A 26,161-nucleotide genomic window follows, 5' to 3' on the forward strand; every position below is an offset into this window, starting at 1 on the left:
GGTGAGGAAAAAGGATTATGATATTTGGAACATAGAATATACGAGGATTAGCTGGAAAGGAGAATGAACTAGTGGCAGAATTCGAGAGAGCAAGACTTGTAGTGCTGGCACTGACAGAGACAAAAAGGAAAAGTCATGGAGTGGATACAATGATGAACAATCATGTACTCATTTATAGTGGAGTTAGCATCAGACTGAGGGCCAAATCAGGAGTAGCACTACTGATCCACAAGAACTTCAGAAACAAGATTCAAGAATGGAAATTCCACACAGATAGGATTCTAACGGTCAGCATACGATTAGATCCTGAGATAGAGCTGATGATGTTTATTGTGGTTTACGGAGTGAATGATGATGTAAGAAAGGAGGAGAAGGATAGGTTCCACGGAGAGCTCCAGAATGTGGTGGATGACACTCGAGGGGAAATCATTGTATTAGGAGATCTCAACGGCAGAGTCAGAAACCAACCAGAGGGAAGTGGCGGAGCTGTTGGCCGGCATGGTGAACATGTTGTTAACAACAATGGTGAGAGAATTGTTGATTTCTGCATTGCCATTAATCTCGTCGCAGTGAACACCATGTTCGCACATACGATGATGCACATGTACACGAGGGAGGAACCCAGCTGAGTTGAGCGCTCCATCATAGATTATGTGTTAGTGAAGAGAGATCACCTCCAGATGGTGACAGACAGTATACCGTGGCTACAACATAGGAAGTAACCATTTTCTCTTGATAACAACAATGGAAACAACCGCAAAGGTAAAGAGGAAACAACCGAAGAACAAGAAGCAAGAAAAGATTAAGGTGTACAAGTTAAGAGAGGAAAAGTAGGTACAGGAGCAGTTCACACAGGAAGTGGAGGAAGAGTGTCAGAGGATAGAGGAGAGGATCAAGGAAATGGACCTGGAGGGAAAGTGGAACATGTTCAAGAAGATACTATTAGAAGCGGCAAATAAAGTATGTGGAACAACAAAGGTGGGGGAGTACAAGAAAAGAACAAGCTGGTGGAATGATGACATCAAAGAAGAAGAAAGAAAAAGGAAATATGGAAGAAATACTTAAGAAGCAAGGATGCTGAAGACCATGAGATGTATAAGGAACAAAGAAGAAAGGTTAAAGACCTAGTGAAAATAGCTAAAAGACAGTCTTGGGAAGAATTCGGACAAAGAATGGAGAAAAATTATAAGGAGAACCAGAAGCTGTTCTATAGAGCACTGAAAAACATGAGAAAGGATGCCCTCTAAAGTTTATAAAAGATAAGGTAGGGAAAATCTTAACAGAAGAGAAAGAAATAATGGAGAGATGGAAAGAATATTTTAATGATTTACTGAATGGAAATGAGAATGAAGACAGCCCATGGCCAAGTGAGGAAAGAGAAGAGACAGGGAGAGAAGGAGAGCAAGAAGAAGGAGAGGACTTAAGGATAAATGAAATGCAGTTGGCTATTAAACAACTCAAGAATGGGAAGGCCCAAGGGCATGAAAGAATCGCCCCAGAAATGATTAAGAACTTGGGAAAGAAAGCAGAAGACTTTCTATTCAAAATTAGCCTGGAGAACAAAAATGATACCTAGGGAATGGGAGGTAGCAGTCATCATCCCCATCTTTAAGAAAGGAGACAATCGAGAGTGCAGTAATCATCGTGGCATATCCTTGTTATCAGTGCCTGGGAAGGTCTTCTCAAAGATCCTGGAGACTAGATTAAGAAAGGAGGTAGAGGCTAAACTTGAAGAAGCCCAGTGTGGCTTTCGCCCAAATAGAAGCACGCAAGATCTCATATTTACTGTTAGGATGGCTAGTACAAAGCCACTGGAGAAGAACAAGGCCCTTCATGCTGCCTTTATTGACCTGAAACAGGCATTTGACAGAGTCGCGAGTTCCAAACTCTGAAAAGTCCTAAAGGAGTATGGAGTTAGCAAGTCACTTTGCATTTCAATCATGAGTCTGTATAAGAACTGTTGGAATTACATGCGGACAGGAAATGTGCGGTCAGCAGAGTTCACTATGAGACAAGGAGTCCAGCAAGGCTGCACTCTTAGCCCTCTTCTTTTCATCGTGTACCTCGACCAAATTATGTAGCTGTGTCATGAGAGAATCAAGAAATTGATGGTCGGAAATTACCTCATGCGGCCAGTACGTTTTTCATACCTGGCATTTGCTGATGACCTGATTGTTGTTGCCTCCAGTGAACAAAACCTTCAAGACAACATCAATGTATGGGTGGAAGAGCTTAAGAGAAAAGGTATGGAGGTGAATGTGGACAAGACGAAGACTATGGTTATCAGCAGGAATGAGGAGAAACACTGTATCATGGTTGATAGTAAACCATTAGAGCAAGTCACCAAGTTCAAGTATCTTGGCTCAATCATCAGCTCAGATGGGAAGATAGAAGAGGAAATAACAGAAAGAATGGGAACATCAGGGTGCTTGTTTAATGCCATCTGAACAAACTTCCTCAACAAGAAGGAGATCTCAAAGGGCACAAAGTTAGCCATTCACAAATCCACCTTTGTACCCAAATTGACCTATGGTTGCGAATCCTGGGCCCTAACAGAAAGAACCAAGAGCAGAATCTAGGCGGCAGAGATGAGGTACCTCCGGAAAGTAGAGGACAAAACCAGGAGAGACAGCATCAGAAATACAGCCATCCGGAAAGTATTGAATATGAAGCCACTGGAGAAAACCATCCAAGAATATCAACTGAGATGGTTTGGCCATGTCCACCGAATGTCGACAGACCGCTTGCCGAGGTTAATGAGGGAGGTGAAAGTGGAAGGAAGGAAGGCTCGAGGAAGACCATGGAAGACATGGGAGGAGGGGATTACAGAAGCACTGCAGGAGAGGGGACTCTCTGTACGAGAGGCCGTTGCCATTACCTGAGATAGGAGTAGATGGAGATCTTTAGTATCCTCAACACCTCATGGTACAAGAGGACCAGATTAAGAAAGAAAGAAAGGAAGAAAGAAAGAAAGAAAGAAGACCTGCATGATAGCTGGATAGAGTGCAGAGACTCTACGTAATCACAAACATTGACTCAAAGGAAGAGTCGGGCAATAGAATGGATAAATCCAGGGTAGGAACAGCAAACGACATAAGTTATATATCTTGAATCTCGGTATGGCCATCTTTTCAAAAATCACCATGTTGGCTTCACCGTTAAACAACCTTTCTCCAAGGAAGGCAAACATGAGAATGGTGACACTTCGGCTGATGGCCGGAAGCGCCATCTGTCAAGGAGTACGTGAGTTATACATCACATCTGGAGAAAAATATCGACAAAGACATCGAGGGCAGTCAAAGAGTATGATAATTACCAGAAATGCACCACCAAGGCAAGCTTGCTGTGGCACATGTCCCACCTAATCTCTCCAATCCTTTTCTGGATCATCACCTTGCTCCTTCATACTGAGCCATTCCATAGATGCCTCAATTATTTATCTAATATACTGTGGGAATAAGTAATTTATTTCAAATGCATGGCACTGAGGGTGAAGCCAGTAGGCCGTTACCACAGCTAGAAGGGTGCGGCGATGCCAGTATTTTTCCACTCACAGCGAACTTGTTCAATTTCAAACCAAGCCGTTGCCTGTAGATTCAGGCAAGGAGACCTCACTCCACCGATCAAAAACAGCCAATCACGAGACAGGGGTGTGGTGTATTGGGATGATGGGAACCCCGAAACAAATAAATTCAGATTGGCCAACTTAACTTCACTGTGCTCAGATATTTGAATTTGATCAGAGAAATCAGTTAATAAGCTGCTACTTCACAGATTTGACTTAACCAGTATTCAGGAATATATTTATCATTCACTGTTAGAGCAAAATATTGAGTACTTGAGCACTTTAATGTATTAATTAATTCGAAAGTAAAGCTCTTGGGCTGAGCAAAGTCACTGATAGGCTACAGTCTCTTGCAGATGGGGAAGCCCCAAAGCCAATGACTAACTGCTAGTCTATTTAAACTATGCTGGAAGTAGAAGCATCCCCAGTCACCAGAAGTATTTGAGAGAGGTACATGTATCGTGCGTCGGTCTCCGCGAGAAGTTTCTTTCTTTGTGAATTTGCTTTGTTACAAACATTTACATACTTTGTGAAGCGTAGCTACTTCTTTTATGGTCAACTATGTAAACCATTTGGTCAACTATGTAAACCATTTAAAATACCAAGTGCGGGCTGGTACCGATAATATTCAGACATAAACTAAACTGAATTATAGAATATTCGAAGCTCCTGAGTGATATAATAAGTATTATTAACGCTTATTATTATAAAATTTAGTCTTATTCTTAGTCTTTAGTCTTATTCTTAGTCTATTTCTTTGTTTTATTATTATATCCGGTCGGTACGCGGGCATGAATCATGAACAATTCCTGTGTGTCCTGTATATTTGAACCGCTGTGATGGACTAACGTCGATGGGGTTATTTACCCTTAATCTAGCATACAAGGTGGGACTAATACTCGTGCGTCGGCTAAGTTAAGTGTAGCCTTGTATTAGGATCGATGTTGTGCAGTTGCACACGCTAAGCGGCAAAGAGAATATTCTAACACTCAGCATCTTGCAGATATAAACAGGCACGAGCAGAAACAGATGATGGTAACACAATGACTTGAACCCAGGACCATTCTACGTATGCCACCTGTCATCATGATGTGCTAAAGGAAGCAGACGCAGCGGACGTGTGATCCGTTGGCTGATGCTGTGTAACCGCTAAGTGCCAAATGTCCATTTATGCATGTTCTTGTTAAATATGAAACACTAGTGTAGGGTTAATTTGCATTTTATTGATTTAATGTCAGCCAGATTGGAAGCAGTTTTGTTGAATTTTTCATTTAACGTTAAATGTTGGCCAGGGCTGATGAGCATGTTTTAGCCCTTATTTGTGTGCATATTTAGCTAGATGGGAAGCACGGGTAATGCTAGGATTTTCTTTGATGTTTTATTTGCTTGTGTTGTATATACTTATTTCTCTTTGTGTCATACTTGACAGGGATATTCGGGTAAAATCTTCTTGATATCAAACCGGCATTGCACCAGCTGCGTTGTGGAAAATTCATTTGATTTATATGCAAAGTAGTTAGGTTGTTATCTATGCACGTTGCATGCCTTATTTCGGTGGAGAGAGAAGATGCAGAGGGTTACTTTGCCTGTTATTGATGAGTATAGCATCTTCTAAATGGACTGGAGGCTGGTTTGGAAATGGCAGGAAATTGAACCAATAACATGTTGTGTAAAGGACCAGCATTATTGTACGCTGTAATTTAAGGCTTATTTTATATGTGAAAGGCCATGCAGCCATGAATTGATAGGGAGGATATATAAATGGATTGCGAATGAGGGCCCGAGATGGCTAGAAATGCCAGGTAGCCTACTTGTATGGATTTTCTGTGAGAGAAATTGTCTTCCTTTATGTGTGAAGAATCCCGGCTGTCGCCAATGTGAAGATAGCTCCCTATGGGTGGAGAGCGCTCAGCTGTTTGAGCATACCATTAGCATTGCAAAAGTGAAAGGCATGCCCTATTGAAGATCTTTTCCAACCGCCGCTCCGTGCTAATTCATTTACAGCTGATTACCAACCACGTGGAGCGAGAGAAGTGGACAGTTATGTCGCTCTGAGATACAAACCCATGCAGCCGGTGGATATCGGATTGTTACCCGATATCCTTATTTACTTGATATATATTTGTGTGTGTGTTTTATTTACAGGTTTGTTGATTCCCGTGTGCATTTATGTTGATGTGTGATGTTATTTGTCTTATTGCAAGGTAATTTGATCGTCTGTTCTTTTGTATATGAGCTGCGACTCATAATTAGAATCTGTGCTATTTTGGTGGGATGTTTAGAAGCCTACCCTGTAACCAAAGCGTGTTTTATTTTGTTTCCATACATGTTGGAGTGTATGTATATATAGTTATAAATGTCACTAGTGGATTCGTATTTTCGGGAACATATTAAAGACGATCATGTATTGCAGCTTATGGGCCAACGGGCATCGGCATTTAACTAGCATGGTTACACACATACATGAACTTATAACTTCAGGCACATCTCCATGTAAATAATATTGTTATTTATTTCTTGGGTCGTTACCCATTTTTCGTGTGCTTTCATAGATTTTACTGACATGTTTAGATATTTCATGTGCGTGTTCGCATATTTTATGGCCAATATTAAGGTCGAGTTTATCATAGTAATTTTTGCAGTTCAGTTTAAATATGGATCAGTTTTATGTTTTTGTTAATAAATCCGTTCTACCTCCTAACATGTATTTCTCATTTGACTATATGTCCCATATTTCCTTCAATATACTAAGTAGTATGGTATTAGTTAGATATTTTATTTTAACCCGTTTCGAACAGGCCAACATACCCCAACTGTGTTAGTCAGCATTTTATGACAGGATATGGTGCAATACCATCTGAAGTCTTACCTCTTATAGTCACTCATGTGGTATGTTGGTTGAAATATAAGTTTGTTTGGCTTTGTAACGATGCTGCACATACATTCACTTTAATATTCCGTGTGGCAACTGCACAGTTTGTGTGAGGTTGCCAAGGATTTCCCTCCCAACTGTTTTCCTTCCCCTTTTAGGTTATTGAACAATCCAATTTGATGGCAGGAAGCTATCGTTAGTAATCCAGGTCAGATATCTAGGATGTGTGATTGCTGCTGGTAGCCAACTTATAAAGATAAAGTGAAGAATTATTGCAGCTAAGATTGAGTGGAGAACAATGACAAGTCACCTGTGATTGCCAAACGAAAGACAAACTGAAATCTATTGCACCATTGTCAATCCAGTTAACACTCTACAGTACTAAATGCTACCCAACTGTAATTGCCTGATGTTGTATGATGACTTTAATACAAATAGTGATACATACTGTGTAATAATACAGAAAAGACAGAATACTTGACCTGCAACAAACAAGCACCAAAACTCATGGAGATAAAATATGGCAAAATTAAATGAATATCACAGTTTAAATATCTTCGTGAAACAATTTAGGAAAATGGACTTGAAACGAAAGCCAATAAAATTAGATCCCAAAAGATGGAAACTGCATATCACCTAACCCAAAATATCTACAACAAAAATGTATCTCCAAGCACACAAAACTGACATTACAGTACAGTCATAAAACCAGAATGTCTTTATGGATCAGAAATGCTAAATCTGAATAGGAAAGCAGACCTTGAGAACAATGAGAGAAAAAAGGAACACAGAATCGTAAAAAAAATTCTAGGCCCAAAACTCAGACAGATAATACTGAATCAGAGGCAAACAGGAAATCAAACAACACACAAATATTCAGTGATATTAGAAAATGCAGGTTAAGATTCTATGGACATATTAAAAGAATGGACCTGGACAGACTTATAAAACAAATAGTCGAATTCTACGAAAACAGGAATAAAGTCAAACAGACACAATGAAATGGATTGGCAAAATCAAAACCCATCTGAAATAGGCAGGTATTTCACCAGCAGATGTTCAAGACTGGATTATTTTTAGATCCAAAATTCACAAATGACAAGTTGACCAAGAGGAAAAACTAAAGAAGAAGACTGGAACAGCCTGATCTGAAGACAGAAAGGTACCCTACAGCAAAAGAATAAAATATAACTATGGACACAAAGGAAGGCAAATGCATGTCTCTAAATACTAGTGTTATGGTTTCAGAGATACCAAGGTGCCGAAATTTAGTCCCTCATAAGTTATTTTACGTGCCAGTAAATCTACTGACACGAGGGTGACATTAAATACCTTTAAAAACCACCAGACTGAGCCAGGATCATACCTGCCAAGTTGGGGTCAGAAGGCCAGCGCCTCAATCGCCTGAGCCACTCAGCACGGCTAACACTCTCACAATGAAGAAACTCCCAAGATGCTTTTAAATTACTGAATCAGGTAACATTGACCACTCATACACTTACAGACATTGGTAGTTCAGTAATCGCCTCTACCACACATGCATTCAGGGTACCTTATTCGCTGCTGAAATTGCAATGTATTACACTGAGTAGAGTAGACATAGGCTTAACAGCAGCTAGTTTTGGCTAGCCTTGCCGCTCTACATTCAGAGGTGGAGGAGCTTATCCCCACCGTCGGCTGCCCTGAGAATGGTTTTCTGTGGTTTTCCGTTCTCCAGCACTAAACTGAATGCCAGTACAGTACCCAGCAGGGGTACGGAATGAAAACTTTTATCCACCCCCATGCAACCTAATGCAATTTTATACCTCTTAAGTTGAAATCATAAGATATTGAACTTCGTTGTTATCTCATAGGTTAACATCAACTTCTTCTAATATAGCTGATACTATACATTTTCCATGTAATCTTTCCTCATACATTGATATAACCTTATCCTTCTCTCTACACTGACAAGTATCCACAACTTCATCCAACATGTTCTTTCCAAATTTGGTAATTCTCTCTTCACTACTGAAATTTTTCAACTGCTTGTGTGCTGTAGTAGTCATTCCCCCGTTTTTTATGTCCTTTTTAATGCTTTATGTTAATAATCATCATCATCATTCTATTGTGTGCAAGCATTTTAATTTGATGCCATCTGGTTGCTTGCATGTCAGTTTTGATACCGTTTTAATCTATGGCTACTAGATAGCAGAGTACATCGAATATCTCCATGGTGTCTGTGTATAAAATTTCAATGAATTTTGTTGGGTAAACACCACATGTGTTACCAGAAATCTTTTAAATGCTGACATCATACAACATCGAGTGTCAAATGGACTTTTTTCTGCCCTTCAAAAATCTGAATACCTCTGCTGGGTTTGAACCTGCTATCTAGGGATCCAGAGGCTGACACTTTACCCCTGATCCACAGAGAGAGCTATTATGTTGATAAGATATTTTGAGTCTTCCTACTTTCTTCTGTCATTGAACAGAGTCAATATGATACTGAAAGTCATTTGTGTGGAAGAAGAAACTTCTTTCTTGTGACTTCAATTTGGCTCAGTTAGGTGGTATTTGAATGTGCTCAAATATACCATACTTGTATCAGTAGATGTAGTGACACAAAAAAGTAACTACTGTGAGACGAACTTCCACCCATTCCATGGTGTAGGAATAGTATTTCTACCTCTTGCCTGAAGATCCCAGGTTCAATTCCTGGACAGTTGAATGATTTCAATTCTGGACTGATGGCTGGAGAGTCTTGTGAGACTGAAGAGGTGAGAGGCACTGGACTCAGCTGCAAAAATCAAGCAGGGCCGATGACCTAGATGTTAGCCCCTCTAAACAACAAGCATCATCATCATCATCATCATCATCATCATCATCATCATCATCATCATCATAAAAATCAAGCAATAAACTGGGGATATCATCATACTGACCACATGGCACTTCAGTATCTGCAGGTCATCTGGCCTGGCAGCAGTACGCTTAAACTTGGCAGGCCAAGGCCCTTACACCACAGGTTTGATTTCTGGTACTATGACTCCGAAAACAGTTCAAGAAGTTAGTAGGTTATAAAATCAATATTATTGTTACAAAAGAAATACAGTCTGTTTTATTGATCTAGTTTATTGTAAGATTACCGCATAGCACACACACACACTCTATTATGTCCGACTCATTGGCTGAATGGTCAGCGTACTGGCCTTCGGTTCAGAGGGTCCTGGGTTTGATTCCCGGCCGGGTCGGGGATTTTAACCTTCATTAGTTAATTCCAAAGGCCCAGGGGCTGGGTGTTTGTGCTGTCTCCAACATCCCTGCAACTCACACACCACACATAACACTATCCTCTACCATAATAGCACGCAGTTACCTACACCTGGCAGATACAGCCCACCCTCATCGGAGGGTCTGCCTTACAAGGGCTGCACTCGGCTAGAAATAGCCACACGAAATTATATATATTACACTCTATTATATCTGAGAATGAATGACAACAGTTCCCTAATTAGTGGCTATTTACAAAGTCTTTGACCCTTCTCACAGCAGGTTGTCAGCTCTGGTATTTTCCTGGAACTACGGTCCCTTCGGTAAACTTGATTAACAGTTCACCTTTTGCTTTGCTTTACATGCTCAGTCATTCCACTCAACAGCTTTCAGGGAGGTTCGAACACACAGTATGTTTATCAATCAGGTTGCATAACGACTGTTCCTTGGTTCGACTCCAGAGACGTCCAAAACTCTCACAATCATTCATGTGGCCACTCCCTACTCATTTCACATGGACTCTCTACACACTGAATTATTCAGCACATACTGTTTACGACTTCAACATCACTCTCCTACATACTCCTTTAATACACTTAGCAACAACAATCATGATGAGCACTGTTACTGCTCACTTACTCCAACTTAAACCACTGCCGTCCAACTCCAACGTAAAGACAATGTTGACACTGACACTAACTCTGGTAAAACACTCACCACGCACAACTCCAGTGACAACTAGCACTACTGCTCTCCAACCATAACTCCACATCCACTGTTCGTGGCTAGCCTCCTTTATGTATTCCTGCTGATAAAGAACTGGAATGTTTAAAATGCAGCTAGATAAGGAACATTCTCATTTTGCCTTTGAGAAGCAGATGATGAGCATGATACAAGAAGAGGCTGCCCATACCCCTCCAGACTAGCTAGAAAGTTCCCGCGCTGACTCACTCATCCCTTCCGGGATATACCGAAGGGAGCTATACCAGCACTGATGGTGCTCAAGCATGTAGCACTATTATTATTATTTACAAATCTATTATATATATCCTGCACGAGGCATTCCAATATGGCATACCAATTACCTTCTTCCAACCAGGACATATGTGAGCCTGAACATTAAATTGTCCCATTTTAGCCACTTTATCAGTCACTACTGTCTATAAACTCTCAAACCTCTATCCTCAGTAACTTACCAATCCTTTTCAGAGTTCTTGCTAATCAGAGAATCACCTTACAAAGAAATTTTTTTTCACTCTGCTCTTTATGTTGTAAAATTCCTTTTATTTTTGCATTATTCTAATCTATTCTGTGAACATTTATTTTATCATCTTTGCCAAAATAAGATGTTTTCATTTATAATTATATCCTTATTCAGTTTTATTTGTCATCCTCAATGAGTATACTGCTCAAATACACTGACTGACAGAGCAAATGCAACACCAAGAAGGAGTGGTCAGAACTTTATGCCAATTGCAGGGTAGACTGACGTCACTGAGGTATGCTCATGATGTGAAATGCGCGCTGTGCTGCGCACGTAGCGAACGATAAATGGGACATGGCATTGGCGAATGGCCCACTTCGTACCGTGATTTCTCAGCCGACAGTCATTGTAGAACGTGTTGTCGTGTGCCACAGGACACATGTATAGCTAAGAATGCCAGGCCGCCGTCAACGGAGGCATTTCCAGCAGACAGACGACTTTACGAGGGGTATGGTGATCGGACTGAGAAGGGCAGGTTGGTCGCTTCGTCAAATCGCAGCCGATACCCATAGGGATGTGTCCACGGTGCAGCGCCTGTGGCGAAGATGGTTGGCGCAGGGACATGTGGCACGTGCGAGGGGTCCAGGCGCAGCCCGAGTGACGTCAGCACGCGAGGATCGGTGCATCCGCCGCCAAGCGGTGGCAGCCCCGCACGCCACGTCAACCGCCATTCTTCAGCATGTGCAAGACACCCTGGCTGTTCCAATATTGACCAGAACAATTTCCCGTCGATTGGTTGAAGGAGGCCTGCACTCCCGGCGTCCGCTCAGAAGACTACCATTGACTCCACAGCATAGACGTGCACGCCTGGCATGGTGCCGGGCTAGAGCGACTTGGATGAGGGAATGGCGGAACGTCGTGTTCTCCGATGAGTCACGCTTCTGTTCTGTCAGTGATAGTCACCGCAGATGAGTGTGGCGTCGGCGTGGAGAAAGGTGAAATCCGGCAGTAACTGTGGAGCGCCCTACCACTAGACAACGTGGCATCATGGTTTGGGGCGCTATTGCGTATGATTCCACGTCACCTCTAGTGCGTATTCAAGGCACGTTAAATGCCCACCACTATGTGCAGCATGTGCTGCGGCCGGTGGCACTCCCGTACCTTCAGGGGCTGCCCAATCCTCTGTTTCAGCAGGATAATGCCTGCCCACACACTGCTCGCATCTCCCAATAGGCTTTACGAGGTGTACAGATGCTTCCGTGGCCAGCGTACTCTCCGGATCTCTCACCAATCGAACACGTGTGGGATCTCATTGGACGCCGTTTGCAAACTCTGCTCCAGCCTTGAACGGATGACCAACTGTGGCAAATGGTTGACAGAGAATGGAGAACCATCCCTCAGGACACCATCCGCACTCTTATTGACTCTGTACCTCGACGTGTTTCTGCGTTCATCGCCGCTCGCGGTGGTCCTACATCCTACTGAGTCGATGCCGTGCGCATTGTGTAACCTGCATATAGGTTTGAAATAAACATCAATTATTCATCCGTGCCGTCTCTGTTTTTTCCCCAACTTTCATCCCTTTCGAACCACTCCTCCTTGGTGTTGCATTGTCACTGTCAGTCAGTGTATTTGAAATGGTCCACTTGTTCCAAGTTGGTGACAATGCAACATTTCAAATGTGTACCATCTCTTGCTTACCGACTTCATTCTTTGTTCATAGAGGTATGTTAGAGGGATAATTAAGGAATGATACTAGAGATAAAGTTATTTAAATGTGCGCCCATCCCGTGTCCAGGTGCGATGCAAATAAAAATACTCTGACCACTCAATAAACTCTCAGGGTAATTCTTCATGCAAATAATTTGATTTTACATGACTTCAGAAGAGAAATTTGACCTCAATGAGACATAATTCAATACCGGATGAGCGTCTTCATCCTACCGCATATTCTTCCAACGCACGTAACATCAAAGATCGCAAAAATCCACTTAAGACTAAGTTATCCTACAATAGTAGCCTAGAAATCAATTACTCACTTATGTAAAAATATTAAAATAACAAGTTTATTAACTTAATTTAATGCATAAGAAAATAGAAAGTAATTCATCAAAATATCTGTTCGATAAATCAGAAAATTCATTAGCATTATCCAAGGATTTCATTTTTATCAGCACTGATTTATGATTCAATCTCAATCTTCACATGAGCTAACACCTTATTTTCACATCATCATTTGATATTTAAATATTTAATTAGTTCATCACAATATTTAAATAATAATTAAATTTTTAAAAAGTCAAACATATCACTGTTTAAAATGACACATAATTCATATTTAAATGTTTTTCTTCAAGTTATAAATCCTAAATTGTTCAGTTGTCATTGCTTCATCTCTGTTTATCTCCATTGAATGACATGCTAAGGTTACTAACACCTATTGCCACTTGTAATCCCGACAAGTAACAGTTCATTTTAATGCTTCCTGAAGATTAACTACCTCATCAATACTCCTCTTATATTTGCTTATTGAGCTGACAATTCCCAAAATATTTAATACTGGGTTCAATATATTTCGAGTCTTATCTTTGCCTTAATTTTTGTTTAGAATTTTATATAATAATTCCGTTCTTCAAGGTTTAAGAATCTCTTAATTCTGCTTTCTTGGTAATAATTCTTGGCTATTTTCCGTCCTTCAATCTCTATCCTCAAATAGGCTTCGACGTGACGTTGCAGTTCTCGTCTGACCAGTTGATTAGCGTATTTAGTTTAAATCTCCTTATTTCACACCAAAATTCGTTTCCTCTGTGCTGAATACTTTGTATTAGGCCGTATCCTCTTCTTAAGACAAGTTATTTTTGAGTATTCTACTTTAAATCAGCAGCTGAAATCTTCTGTGTCCGTCTAGTATCTCAGCAAATTAGTTAGTGTAATAATACATTAATATTTTCTTGTTTCTTTTCAAACAATCCACTTGATACTTTAATGTTTGAAATTGTGCACTCTTTTCTCTATCTTGGCCTCTTGCAAACTTTTAAATTATAGTTTATATAATTCTGGCTTGTGTACATCTACTCTGACGCCATTTTATAACACGCCAGAAAATGCAATGGGCACAAATGGAAATACATCTCCATGTGAGGATAAAACAATGTAATTTTCACATGTATCCTATGAATAAGAAACCATATCATTACTTCAAGTCGCTGCTATTTCTACTAAAAGAGAAATAGCCATTTGCTTCTCCCAAACCAACAGCCTTCAACAAGAAAAGGAAGCTCTTCACATCCAAGAATACTTGTATAAATCTTACAAATGTCTGGGGAGGATATGTGAGTGTGGAGCATGCTACAGCAAGAAAATGAAACTTTAACTCCTGGTGTGGAAGATAAGATTGACTGCTGAGTTTGAGATATGGGTGGATATTTCACAGGTGGGTAAAGTAACAAGTGAGGAAACATTAAGAGAGAGCCCATATTGTTGGAATATTCTAGCCCTAAGGTGAGACGAATAGACAGACCATGTGTTAAGCATTAAAGTCTTCGACACAAAATTCTGAAAGACTGCGTGAAAGGGAAGAATTGCAGAGGATGACCATCGCTCGCATAGATAGTTCAAATTATGGGAGACAAACAGAAGTAGCCATTTATATATCAAGGCCTTCTTTGAGTCATAGTTATTCTTAAGTTTGTCAATCCTTGCTTAGTTCAGGATCTCTAGTTGCACCATACTCAAAATGTTGGGGGGAATACGTTCCCAGTGACCAAGAAGAACCTATCCTCTCATGACCAATACATGTCCCATAACTGTCAAAATGTGAAATTTATTCTGGATAGATGACCTCAGGTTGTCTTACAATACAACTGGAATGAGATATTAATTGGGTTGGTGGGCTTATTTCTTTTACAGATTTTGTTCCATATGATTGGCTCTATAGTAATTATCAACAAGAGCAATTACTGTATGGTTTTACCAGCACTATTCCTTGGTTGTGTGTTTTTCTGGGTGGCTAAAACTTACAAGATTGTAGCAGGAAACTGCAAGAGGTTGGAGAGTATTAGTAAGTACAGCATATTATTTGATTAATATGAACATATGCCTTTGCTGGCAGGATGTAGTGTTTACAGTGCACTATGTCTTGTGTTATGGGCTAGAATAAATTTGTTACTTTCATTGACCTGTCTCAGTCTCATCCTTGGCTTTGACTATACGAAAAAGTGACCGAGGTATGAGTGATTCTAGTAACACCGTTCCTTATGCAGCCAGTCCCTGTTATGAATGGTGTGAGAATTTTGCTCATAGGGTCAGTTGGTGCATGCATTTCAGTGGGCTTGGCAGATTGATATGTAATACTGGTAGCAACTTCTGACTCAGTGAGGAAAGCAATGGGAAACTACCTCACTCCTCATTTCCCTAGTATGCCTCTTCAGTGACAGCTAGGCTATCTATGACAGCTATTGGTGGAGCTGTTGAGGATCAAACCAGCCTTTGGGCTGAATACCCAACATACAATATGAATATATAGTCTATATAATGGAAACACACCAACAAAGTTTACAAATGTATAAAAATAGGAAGTCATATTACCATATTAGTCCAAAAATAAGCTACACTCGCATACAGGGTGCACATAGATTTTGATACCCATAAGGAACTTGAAATATATATCCTGAATGAGTAAATTCATAATTCCAATATAAATGGTCCATTATTAGAAATGATAAATTTTCCTGCTAAATCATTTTTGGTTGCCCGTATTTATCCCCTTTGTGCCAGTTTGGACTCATCAATTTGTAACAGGCACACCTACTGAGTGGGGGTATAGTGGAAGCCACTGCATAGGCACTAGTCCAAAGATGAGATGACTGGACTGGGCATGTGTTAAGGCACTAAAGTCTTCTACACACAATTCAGGAAGATTGTGTGAAAGGAAAGGATGACTACAGCTTGCATACATTGTCGCTTATACGCCATCCTACTCATAACCTAATGTTTGTAAAACCTTAAATTATTATGTTTAATATATTTTAATTATCTTTTATTAAACTTTAAGTGTATTATAAGTTTGTATAACCTCAAATACACATTGTGAATATGTCTAACCTCAAAATCTGTATAGTCGAAAGTTGTAGAATAGTCTTTAATATTCGTATTTTGGGTATAATTCATTATTATTCTGATAAATATGGAGGTTTCTGGAAAATTACTGTAATGATTTACTATCCAGATACACATAGAAACATTAGGAATTTTGTAGATTTTGTCACTGTGGTTTGTTTATACGTAATAGAATACTCGATTTTGACCTACTCCAATCAAGAGGCCGATTGATCGACTGTTCCTTGTATGTTCAGATGTGTTCCATTTAGAGTGTTGCAAGAACATTTCCAGAAGTCCATATTTATAGACTGTTTGTCAAACAGTATATATATCGAGCTAACAGGCCGAGAGGACAACGAGGAGCAGTTCGACTGTTGAAGTGAAAGGACGTACATGCCTTTCGCTATGCTGTCTCTCTCCTCTCTCCAAGAACTTCTAGAAGCTACACTTCCTGTCCCAACCTGTTACCGCTTCTCGGTACCTAGTGTTAGATAGGGTACTCTGTGGTCCAGGACCCCATTCGCATCGGATTAGCCCGCGCCCACTAGTTCGTTTTTAGAATGTCCCCACACCAAAACACACGGAACCAGGCTCACAATTCCCGAAAGAGCAATCAGACTCTTTGAAAAAAGCAATTTGTCGGCGAGCCTGGGACCAAAAAAAAAAAAAAAAAAATACCACACACACTCTCTCTCTTTCTCTCTCTCTCTCAAGAACGTCCAGAGGCGACCGATAGGGAAGAGCCATTGTTATTACAGTGCCCTGACCTATCGGCGCTTGCCACTACTATGGCAGAGAGTGAGACCCCTCACCTCTCTGTTCGACTGTGGCGATGCTGTTTTCACAGCGCTGTAACTCCAACACCATATTTCCGTGGATGCAGTTTGAGGGCACGTCCACAGCCATGGCCGTGGGTAGGCACACCAAGTCAAGAAAGGCTGACACGTGTAGCCCTGCCATGCGCGGTCCCAACAGGTCACAAACAACCCTCGCTCCACAGAGCAGGGAATAAATGTGACAGGTGGTGTTACACTCACTAAGCACTGCATATTACACATGGAGGGCATACCTGCCACAAACACCAACTCACACACGGACTCAAAAGCTAACTGGAGCTTAGGCTCGCACCTTCTGGCCCAGCCAACGCCAGCCCGCGCTGAACACTGTATAACTGAGCCGGCGGCCAGTGTGATGAAGAATGGAGGCGGCGTGCCATCCAGCCCGGTGGCTCAAGAGGCCAAATACAAAACGGATAGCACCTCTCCCCCAACACAGCCCACCCCCTCCTACTCAACCTAGTGGTTGACCAGATGGACGCTGGGAAAGCGGGACTTAGTCCCACTGATCTGAGCGAAGAGGCGGTGCACCCGGGAAGGAAAGAGGGCAAAAAGAACTGGACTCGGCGGATGGCGCCAACTAAAGTCCAACCACCCCCCCGCCCCCCCGAGCAAGCCGGTAAATCGGACTCTGACTCGGACAAGGCTACACTGATGATGGACCTGTCAAGTATATCCCAGGAAGCCGACTCTGAAAGTTCAGAGGGAGAGGAGCTGCGTGAGCACGGGGCAACCGAAACCTTGAACCCAGCTACCCAGCCGGAAAACCAGGGCAACGGCTACAAGGAGGCCAAAGGGAGGAAGAGGAGAAAGGGGAAGGGGAAAGAACCCAAGCCCCTGAGCTGCAAGGCCCAGAAAGGTGGGGTTCATGAACCGAGTACCCAAGCTGATAGCTCTACTGACACATCTATTGGCTCAATTCAGCTACCACCCACAAAGCCACAGAACATAACACACACTAGGCACACATGGCAGCAACTACCTCAACAACCACAACCAACAAAAACAACCACCCGTAAGGGGTCAACTCCCCCCACCCCTTACGGTGTACACTAACAACACAAAGTTAATTGAAATGGAGCTCCTCAAAAAGCTGTCTCATGAGCAGAGAAATTATTACTTCTCTAGGCCGAGAGTAGATGCGTATGAAGCAGTCTGCCTACACATGTCCAAATATGACAGGTATGACGAAATTGCTATCAGAGTGTTGAACGGGCTAAATATCAAATTCGTAAGGATATTGCCCAACAGCACAATGAAGCGCTTTGTGGTGAGGATGCCGATAAACACATACAATGCGGAGGAAATCCAGCTTGCAATGCAATTGCAGGGTATCCCACCATTTTAAGTGGCATGGATGCAAACAGGAAATAGCCAGCCAAAGGCTGCCTCCTCCTGGTTGCCGAGGCAAACACCCCAGGAGCGGACAACCTGAGGAGAATGTGGATGCTCTCGAATATGCTGGTGTCCAATAACGGACCATTATATTGGTATTATGCTGGTGTCAGTCGAGCCATACCACCCCCCAGCCACTGGCCCCCAATGTGGAGTGTGTCAGAGGCACGGACATCTAAAGGCGGCCTGCCGACTGGATCCCAGATGTCGCAGATGCGCCGCCTCCCACTTGTCTCATGACTGCCCCAACAGCAGAAACCCCGCATACTTTAAGTGCGCTAACTGCGGATGAAAACACGCGGCTAACTATAAGGAATTTTATCTTCAAAAACTGTTAATTCACAGTATTTTTAACATACTTTCTGTGCAATATCATTATTTTAGATATTATAGTATAATATTTTATGAAATCATTGTCCAATATTTTACTCTATAGTTTATAAGACTAGAAAGATTCCATATCCATTCATTTTTAAGCTTGATATATGGCTGATGATGCCCGTAAAAAAGGGTGAAACATGTACCATTGACTTTTATGTATTATGTATAAATTTTAACCACATGAAATAGTGGATTATATTGTATTGTATTGAACAGGTGTATCTATAAATATTAAAATAATATCTGAGATATACATTAACTTCAATACGGAACCAAAATGAGAATAGTTACTTGTTACTTGTAAGGCTAATCAAGTCAGAAGGGTGGCAGTTCTGGTGAGGAAAGACATCAAACATATAGAGCTAGACTTAACAGAGCTGGTCGAACTGGAGGCAGGTGGAATTGCCATGCTAGTGCGAGGAACACTCATTAATGTCATACATGCAAAATATTGAAACTGTATTAAGGCTCAACAGAAACACAATACTTGGAGAAGACTTTAACTTGAAGCATGATAGCTGGGGGTGCCTGATGCCTAACGCTGAAGGTACAACACTGTATAATCATATGATAATCCAAGAATACATGGTAACAGCCCCAGAGGAACCCACATTCTTAGCACCCGTCGGACAGGTCTCCGACATTCTTGACATAGCCCTAATACAACACATTCCTCAGAGGCATACTATCTTCAATTAATCATTTACAGTACATGTTTCATTCCATTCGGAATATTTTCAGCTGTATTACAATGCTTAGGTGAAATTACAAAGTATATTTATCTTCTTATAAACATTTTAATAAGTACCTTGTTATGCTTAAAATCTATGTGAATTTAAAAAGTTAAAATAATTAAAATCCATGTGGATGGTTGAATGGGGCAGTGGAATGGGGAGGAAAATCTTGAGCACGTCATCGTCAAGAGGCACAAAAAATTTCCTCAATGGGCCAACATATGAGTGCAACTGGTCATCAGTTCACTACTATAGAGCAAGATTTGACAATATTACATAGAACAAATAAAGGGGCGGACATTACCTGTACATGGTGATAATCCTTTTAATGATAATTTAAGGTATGTGCATGCTTTTTAATAATTATGATACAAATCTACATCATTTTTAATGCCAGTTGCCAATGCCTCATAATGAAAGTAAAAGTGTAAGGATAAAAACGGTTTTGTGCCTAATCAAAGATGAGTGTTCACTTCGGTTATTTCTTTATTTCAGAAACATTTCAGCATGTCGTTATTCAGAGGGAGAAGACTGGTGGAGCTTGCACTGAGAGATTCAATTGATCAGCTCGAGGAAGCTGAGCATGTTGAAACAAACTGTGAACATGAGAAAAGCCAAAGTAACGTTCGAATTACTACTTCTTTTCTACAAGTATTTTGGTGGAACATGAGTAGTGACAGTAATGAAATTACGAATTTCGACTATGTGTTTGAGCGTAAAATGGTGCCTATGTTGGGAAGTGATGAGATGTGCCCTAATTATGGTCTGACGATGATTCATGTGAGCGATTTTCGAGAAGCGGATAATTTGACTACTGGAAGATGAAACTCAAAATGTTCGTCCCCATCTGGAAGACAAGAGACAAGATTCATTCGTACCTTGCAGTGGTTCAAATTATAAACACCCGACAATGGCTCTGGAACTACCTGAGGTGATTGACCAAGATTCAGATGAAGCATCACACTCAACCATGACCCGTGAGTCTCTAATTGTAGAGCGTAGTGGGGAGAGAAAGGAAAATCAGTCCCTAAGAAAGAATTGCAGAAGAAGAACCGTCTGCTTGGTCTGGAATATCTGTCGCCTAGGGGCAAGAAAGTGTCAAAAATATGTGTCAGGTGATCCATGTGTCGGGAAAAGTTGCAGTAACGAATGCAGCAAATTTGAAGAAGAGGATAGAAAGAGAATTTTTAATGACTATTAGAACCTTTCTTCTGGATTAGATAAAATAAACTTTATTTTAAGTAATGTAAAGTTGACGCCTGTAAAAGATGAATAATTGAAAAAACCAAGAGTAGGAAATTGCAAACAAAGCACTACATTTTACCACTTAATGGAGAGCGCATGCGTGTGTGTTTAAGATTTTTTTTCTAAAGATGTTTGTGATAACCGAGAAACTTATTATATACACTGTCAAAAATTCAACAGATTTAATTGTTGGTAAGCCAGATATGTGTTGTCACCATGAGCCACATAACAAAAGCAAGAATAGCAGTGTAAAAGCGGTAAAGGAATTCGTTATGTGGTTGCCCGCAGTACCTTCACATTATTGCAGGAAGAGTACAGTACGAAAGTACCTTCCAGCTGAAATGAAAAAATTTCAAATGTGTAGAGACAGTTCAGACAGCAAGCAACTGATCCCGTGAGTGTCCAAGTGTACAAGAAGATATTCAATACTTCCTTTAATATCAGCTTTCACAGTCAAAAGGAAAACAAATGTTCTACTTGCGAAAGGTATAAAAATGTGCCAGAAAACAGCGTAACTGCAGAACAAAGATCAGAGTTTGATATCCAGCTTAAAGAAAAGCAACATGTAGAAGAGATATTCCTACAGAATCATAAGGTACATACAGAAGATTCCAGTATCCTTACTACTTCATTTGACCTACAGAAGGTACTCAGTACACCGGTGGGAGACAGCATGTTGTTGTATTACAGTAGGAGGTATGCTGAATACATTTTATGTTTTATGACAGTTCAACTAGAAGTGGCTTTTCATGTGTCTGGGGAGAATGCGATGGAAAACAAGGGCCTGATGAAGATTGCAGCGGTCTTAAGAAATACATTCATGACGTTGATAAGAGAAATGAAATAACTACCTTAAATTGATATTGTGATCCTTGTCCAGGACAGAATAAGAATACCGAGCTTGATAGCTGCAGTCGCTTAAGTGCGGCCAGTATCCAGTATTCGGGAGATAGTGGGTTCGAACCCCACTGTTGGCCGTCCCGAAGATGGTTTTCTGTGGTTTCCCATTTTCATACCAGGCAAATGCTGGAATTGTACCTAAATTAAGGCCACAGAAGCTTCCTTCCCACTCCTAGCCCTTTCCTCTCCCATCATCGCCATAAGACCTGTCTATGTCAGTGTGATGTAAAACAACTTGTAGTAATAATAGAATAAGAATAAGCAGGTGATATACACCCTCAGCCAAGTGTTGCAGAAATGCACAACATTACAAGTGATCAAAATGACGTATCTTGTTCCAGGGCACACGTACATGCCAGTGGATTCAATGCATGCCTCTATTCAAGTGGCTCACCATAAAATAACAATCTGGGTTCCGAGTGAATGGCCAACAATAATCAGGAATTCCAGAACTAATCCTCGAACCATAATGATTTTGAAGACTGGAAGAACAAATCTGCTGTTACTGAAATGATGGTTAAATAGGAGTGAATTCCTTTAAAAACATCCGTTCACTCAAGATCGTGAAGGGAGAAAAGTGGCTTTATATCACCCACACACTTTCCGAAAACAGTGAGACAATCGCAGAAATGCTGCCAGTAAGAAGGCAAAGATATAAGAAAAAGCAAGAGATGCTCCAACAGGCCTATGAGACACGACTTCCTCTGCCTATGAAGAAATTTAAAACCATCTTCAGGTCTGCCAACAGTGGGGTTCAAACCCACTATCTCCCGAATAATGGATACTGCAGAAGAGGTCATCTCAGAAAAATTGTGATCGGTAGACATTTTTATGGAGGTATATATTTTTCGCAAGTTTGGACAGCATAGACTCTATTTTTGTTGTACCTACAGACTTTTGATGCAGTAGTGATCACAAATGAACATCTTACAGTTTTTCTTTAGTGTACTCCATGCTCACTTATTGTGTTAACGCAAGTAGTGCAAAGCTGCCATAGCAACACTAGTACAGCCTGCTGCCACTGCCTATTAAGTACGAGAGAGCACTCAATTCCACTTTCCATACACCATGCTATAATGTTTCGAGACCAAACCGGACAGCACACACACGTTAGGACAACACCTAGGTGACACTAGCTGATTACAAATATCAGGGGAAGCTATGCAACAATTCTGAAAAGCAGATTGTCTACCCAAAAAATGTATATTTTCATTTTGGAGTACTGATACATTTCTTGCAAATAAAACACAAAGTAAACCAATTTTATTTTCTTTAAATTCTCTTCTAAATTAGGGTGCACAGATGATTTGATTGTGCATATCATTCATGTATATACAGTATTTTTATTGTTTCTTATCCAAGTCGAGCGGCCAAAGTCATTTGCCGCAATCTTCTTGTCGTGTTGTTTGTTTATCCTTATTTGTTATTGCTTTATTGTTGGTGCTTGCCATTCTGGCTAATAATGAGGAAAAAGGAAGGAAAGGAAAGCTTTCACTAGGGAAGAGAAGGTTCAAATCTTGGAAAAGGTTGATTTGTTTTGCGGAACACATATTGCACTGGCACGTGAGTTCCAGCTCTCTGTATCCACATCATACTGAACACAATGGCGAAAAAAAGAAGAAGCATATCATCAAGTGCTTCAGAATGCTGACAAAGAAAAGAAAGAAGTATGCATCATATTCCAAATATGAGGAATTGGAAAATATAGTAAAAGACATTCCAATTGGTGATGTGCTCTTAAAGAAAAAAATGCTTAAAGTGGTAAACTTTCTTGGCATTGTAAATTTCAGTGCATCCAATGACTGGATTGACAGATTTAGGAAAAGAAGGAAATAATGGAAGTGTTGTTATCGCCCAAATCAGTGGACCAACGCCTTCATAGGTGAGTTGAAACTTTTTGTATATGTCTTAGATAATGTGAAATGCATAATAGTTTTGACTACAGTTCAGAATTACTGATGTTCAAATCTTTTCAGAGGATAATATTAAGCCATTAACGTATAATATTGTTTGTGGGGAAATCAAAATGCAGTTAGAGATGAAACTGTGGAAAGAGTGGATCAATGGATGATTGCAGGAGCTGACTAAGAAATACAAATCCAGGAACATTTTTAACCTAGACAAAATTGGACTGTTTTTCAGTGTGATGCCCAGCAAGATTTTGGCATTCAAGAAAGATAAATGCCATGATGGGAAACACAGCAAAATTGCGTTTACAGCAATTTTGGGAAACAATGCTGATGGCGCTGAGAAACTCCTCCACCCCTTTGTGATAGGGGAATCTAAAATTCCTTAATAATAATAATAATAATAATAATAATAATAATAATAATAATAATAATAATAATAATAATAATAATAATAATAATAATAATAATAATACTTTATTAACGGTAATACCATTTTACATAACAGTAGAGAAGAATAGACAAAACAAAACACACTAAAAAGAAAGTTCAATGGAGTATAAGTAGAAAAATATATACAGATATATACACAGGTTATATTACAAGTAAGCACAGGAAAGTAATAGTCAGTTCTGGAGATTATGTAAGTGATTTCTAAATTTTGACAATGAGCAGTTAAATATATCAGTATCCACTTTATTTAGAGATCTTGACATTCGTTCAATTGGCCCATTGAATGCGTAGTTAGTTCTATGCCAATTTGTAGACAATGTATTCTTGAACCTTGAGCGTCTGTCTGGTTTACACGGGTAGAGTAGCGAGGCGGGTAGAGTAGATAGTAGAGTAGCCACGTTACCCTACTCTACCACTGTCTGGTAGAGTTGACACTTGTATCGTTCATACGGGAGTAGAGTCATACAGTAGAGTAGAGTAGTAGCACCATGTCAAGACGCAAGCACATCGTAACGAAGAGTTTAAAGACATTTGCAAACATATTAATGCAAGAGGTTAGTGAAGCATTAGAAGAAGCAAATGAGGAAAGAAGGGAATGGGTAAGAAGCTGGCACAGGAGAGATACACTCGGGGCATCAACATTAATTCTGAGAGAACTTGCTACAGAGTATAAAGAAGAATACAGAAAGTGTATGAGATCGATGCCTGATAACTTCCAGACACTATAAGATGCTATAACACCACAAATTCAAAGACACAAAACAGTGATGAGAAATGCAGTAACACCGAGATTTAAACTTGAGGTGACTGAAGTTCTTGGCCAATGATAATAGCCATCAGTACACTGTAAATCACGCTGGCGTAGGCCTAATTTGTAGTAGCTTCTTTGCCATAAATACCCCAATTACTGATCTATTTATATAATTCGTTTGTTCATTGCTTGTACAGCCCAGGTGTAGAGATTAAGTTTCAAGACCTGACATTGTACTGTAAACAATAATTATTTTGGATATTCTAAACAAAATATGACAATTATTCTATTTGTTGTGGACATTACTGTTAACTTATTGCTTAAAATTAATGGCATTGTCAAGTGATACGAGGTAGAAGATCTCTATGTATGTTATTAATATGATTAAAGTACACAGTCCTGCATCATTGTCTAACTTAAACACATCGAGACACATGATGAACACGCTGTGTAACACTGAAACTTGAGAAACCTTCATCTAAAGGGACAATCCAGCTGACACTTGTTTATATTTGTTGTTGCATCTTTGAAACTATTATAGGTTTAGGTATTTTGTAAATCCTTCTTCCATCGAAAAGAGGGAGGTCTGTTCTCCATTATAGGACAATACACCTGCATTTGTTTGACCTCCAAAGGTGTACCTCCCCTTAATATCACTGAGCTATAATGTTACGTTGTGGCTTTTAATATTCTTCTTTCTTTATTAATCTGCTCACCCTCCAGGGTTGATTTTTCCCCTCGGACTCAGCGAGGGACCCACCTCTACCGCCTCAAGGGCAGTGTCCTGGAGCATGAGACATTGGATCGGGGGATACAACTGGTGAGGATGACCAGTACCTCACCCAGGCAGTGTCACCTGCTATGCTGAACAGGGGCCCTGCTGGGGGATGGGAAGATTGGAAGGGATAGACAAGGAAGAGGGAAGGAAGAGGCCGTGGCCTTAAGTTAGGTACCATCTCGGCATTTGCCTGGAGGAGAAGCGGGAAACCATGGAAAACTACTTCCAGAATGGCTGAGGTGGGAATTGAACCCACCTCTACTGAGTTGACCTCCCGAGGCTGAGTGGACCCCGTTCCAGCCCTCATACTACTTTTCAAATTTCATGGCAGAGTCGTCGAACCCGGGCCTCCGGGGGTGGCAGCTAATCACACTAACCACACCACAGAGGCAGACGGCTTTCAGTATTGCCTTGCAAATTATACTTTACTAAACCACTTAAGAGAGGGAGTGTAGATGTCGGTGGCACCACCTCCAGACTTCTTGGATTTACGAATTTTCGTCAGTTCTTGGTTGTAGGTACATCGTATTTAAAAAAAAAATTCTGTTTAATTTCCATAAAACCAAAACCCTCTTTACCCATTTTCGTAATCAAGTCCTCTTCCGCCGCCCGTCTCATATTTTAGTTTCTGTAAATCATGCTGTTTATGTTCCATAAACATTCTTTTATCACTGTCAGTTCTACAAATTTACACGTTTCTTCTTCCGTACACTTGATTTTGCCACCAAATAAACGCACAAAAATGCTCAGTTTACTCAGCGGAATACCATCAGTACACACGTGGAATA

The 26,161-nt window shown here is 40.5% G+C and overlaps 1 protein-coding gene across 1 annotated transcript in view; it reads left to right on the top strand.

Annotated features, from left to right (window-relative positions):
- LOC136866831 (ATP-binding cassette sub-family C member 4) overlaps positions 1 to 26,161 on the top strand; it is a 288,334-nt gene that overhangs the window by 188,425 nt on the left and 73,748 nt on the right. The window contains exon 14 of the mRNA XM_068226858.1: positions 36 to 525. Within this exon, the coding sequence (XP_068082959.1) occupies positions 36 to 525 (490 nt within the window). The remainder of the gene's footprint in view (positions 1 to 35; positions 526 to 26,161) is intronic.

Source organism: Anabrus simplex, chromosome 3 (assembly GCF_040414725.1).
Source record: "Anabrus simplex isolate iqAnaSimp1 chromosome 3, ASM4041472v1, whole genome shotgun sequence".
Taxonomy (NCBI): Eukaryota; Metazoa; Arthropoda; class Insecta; order Orthoptera; family Tettigoniidae; genus Anabrus; species Anabrus simplex.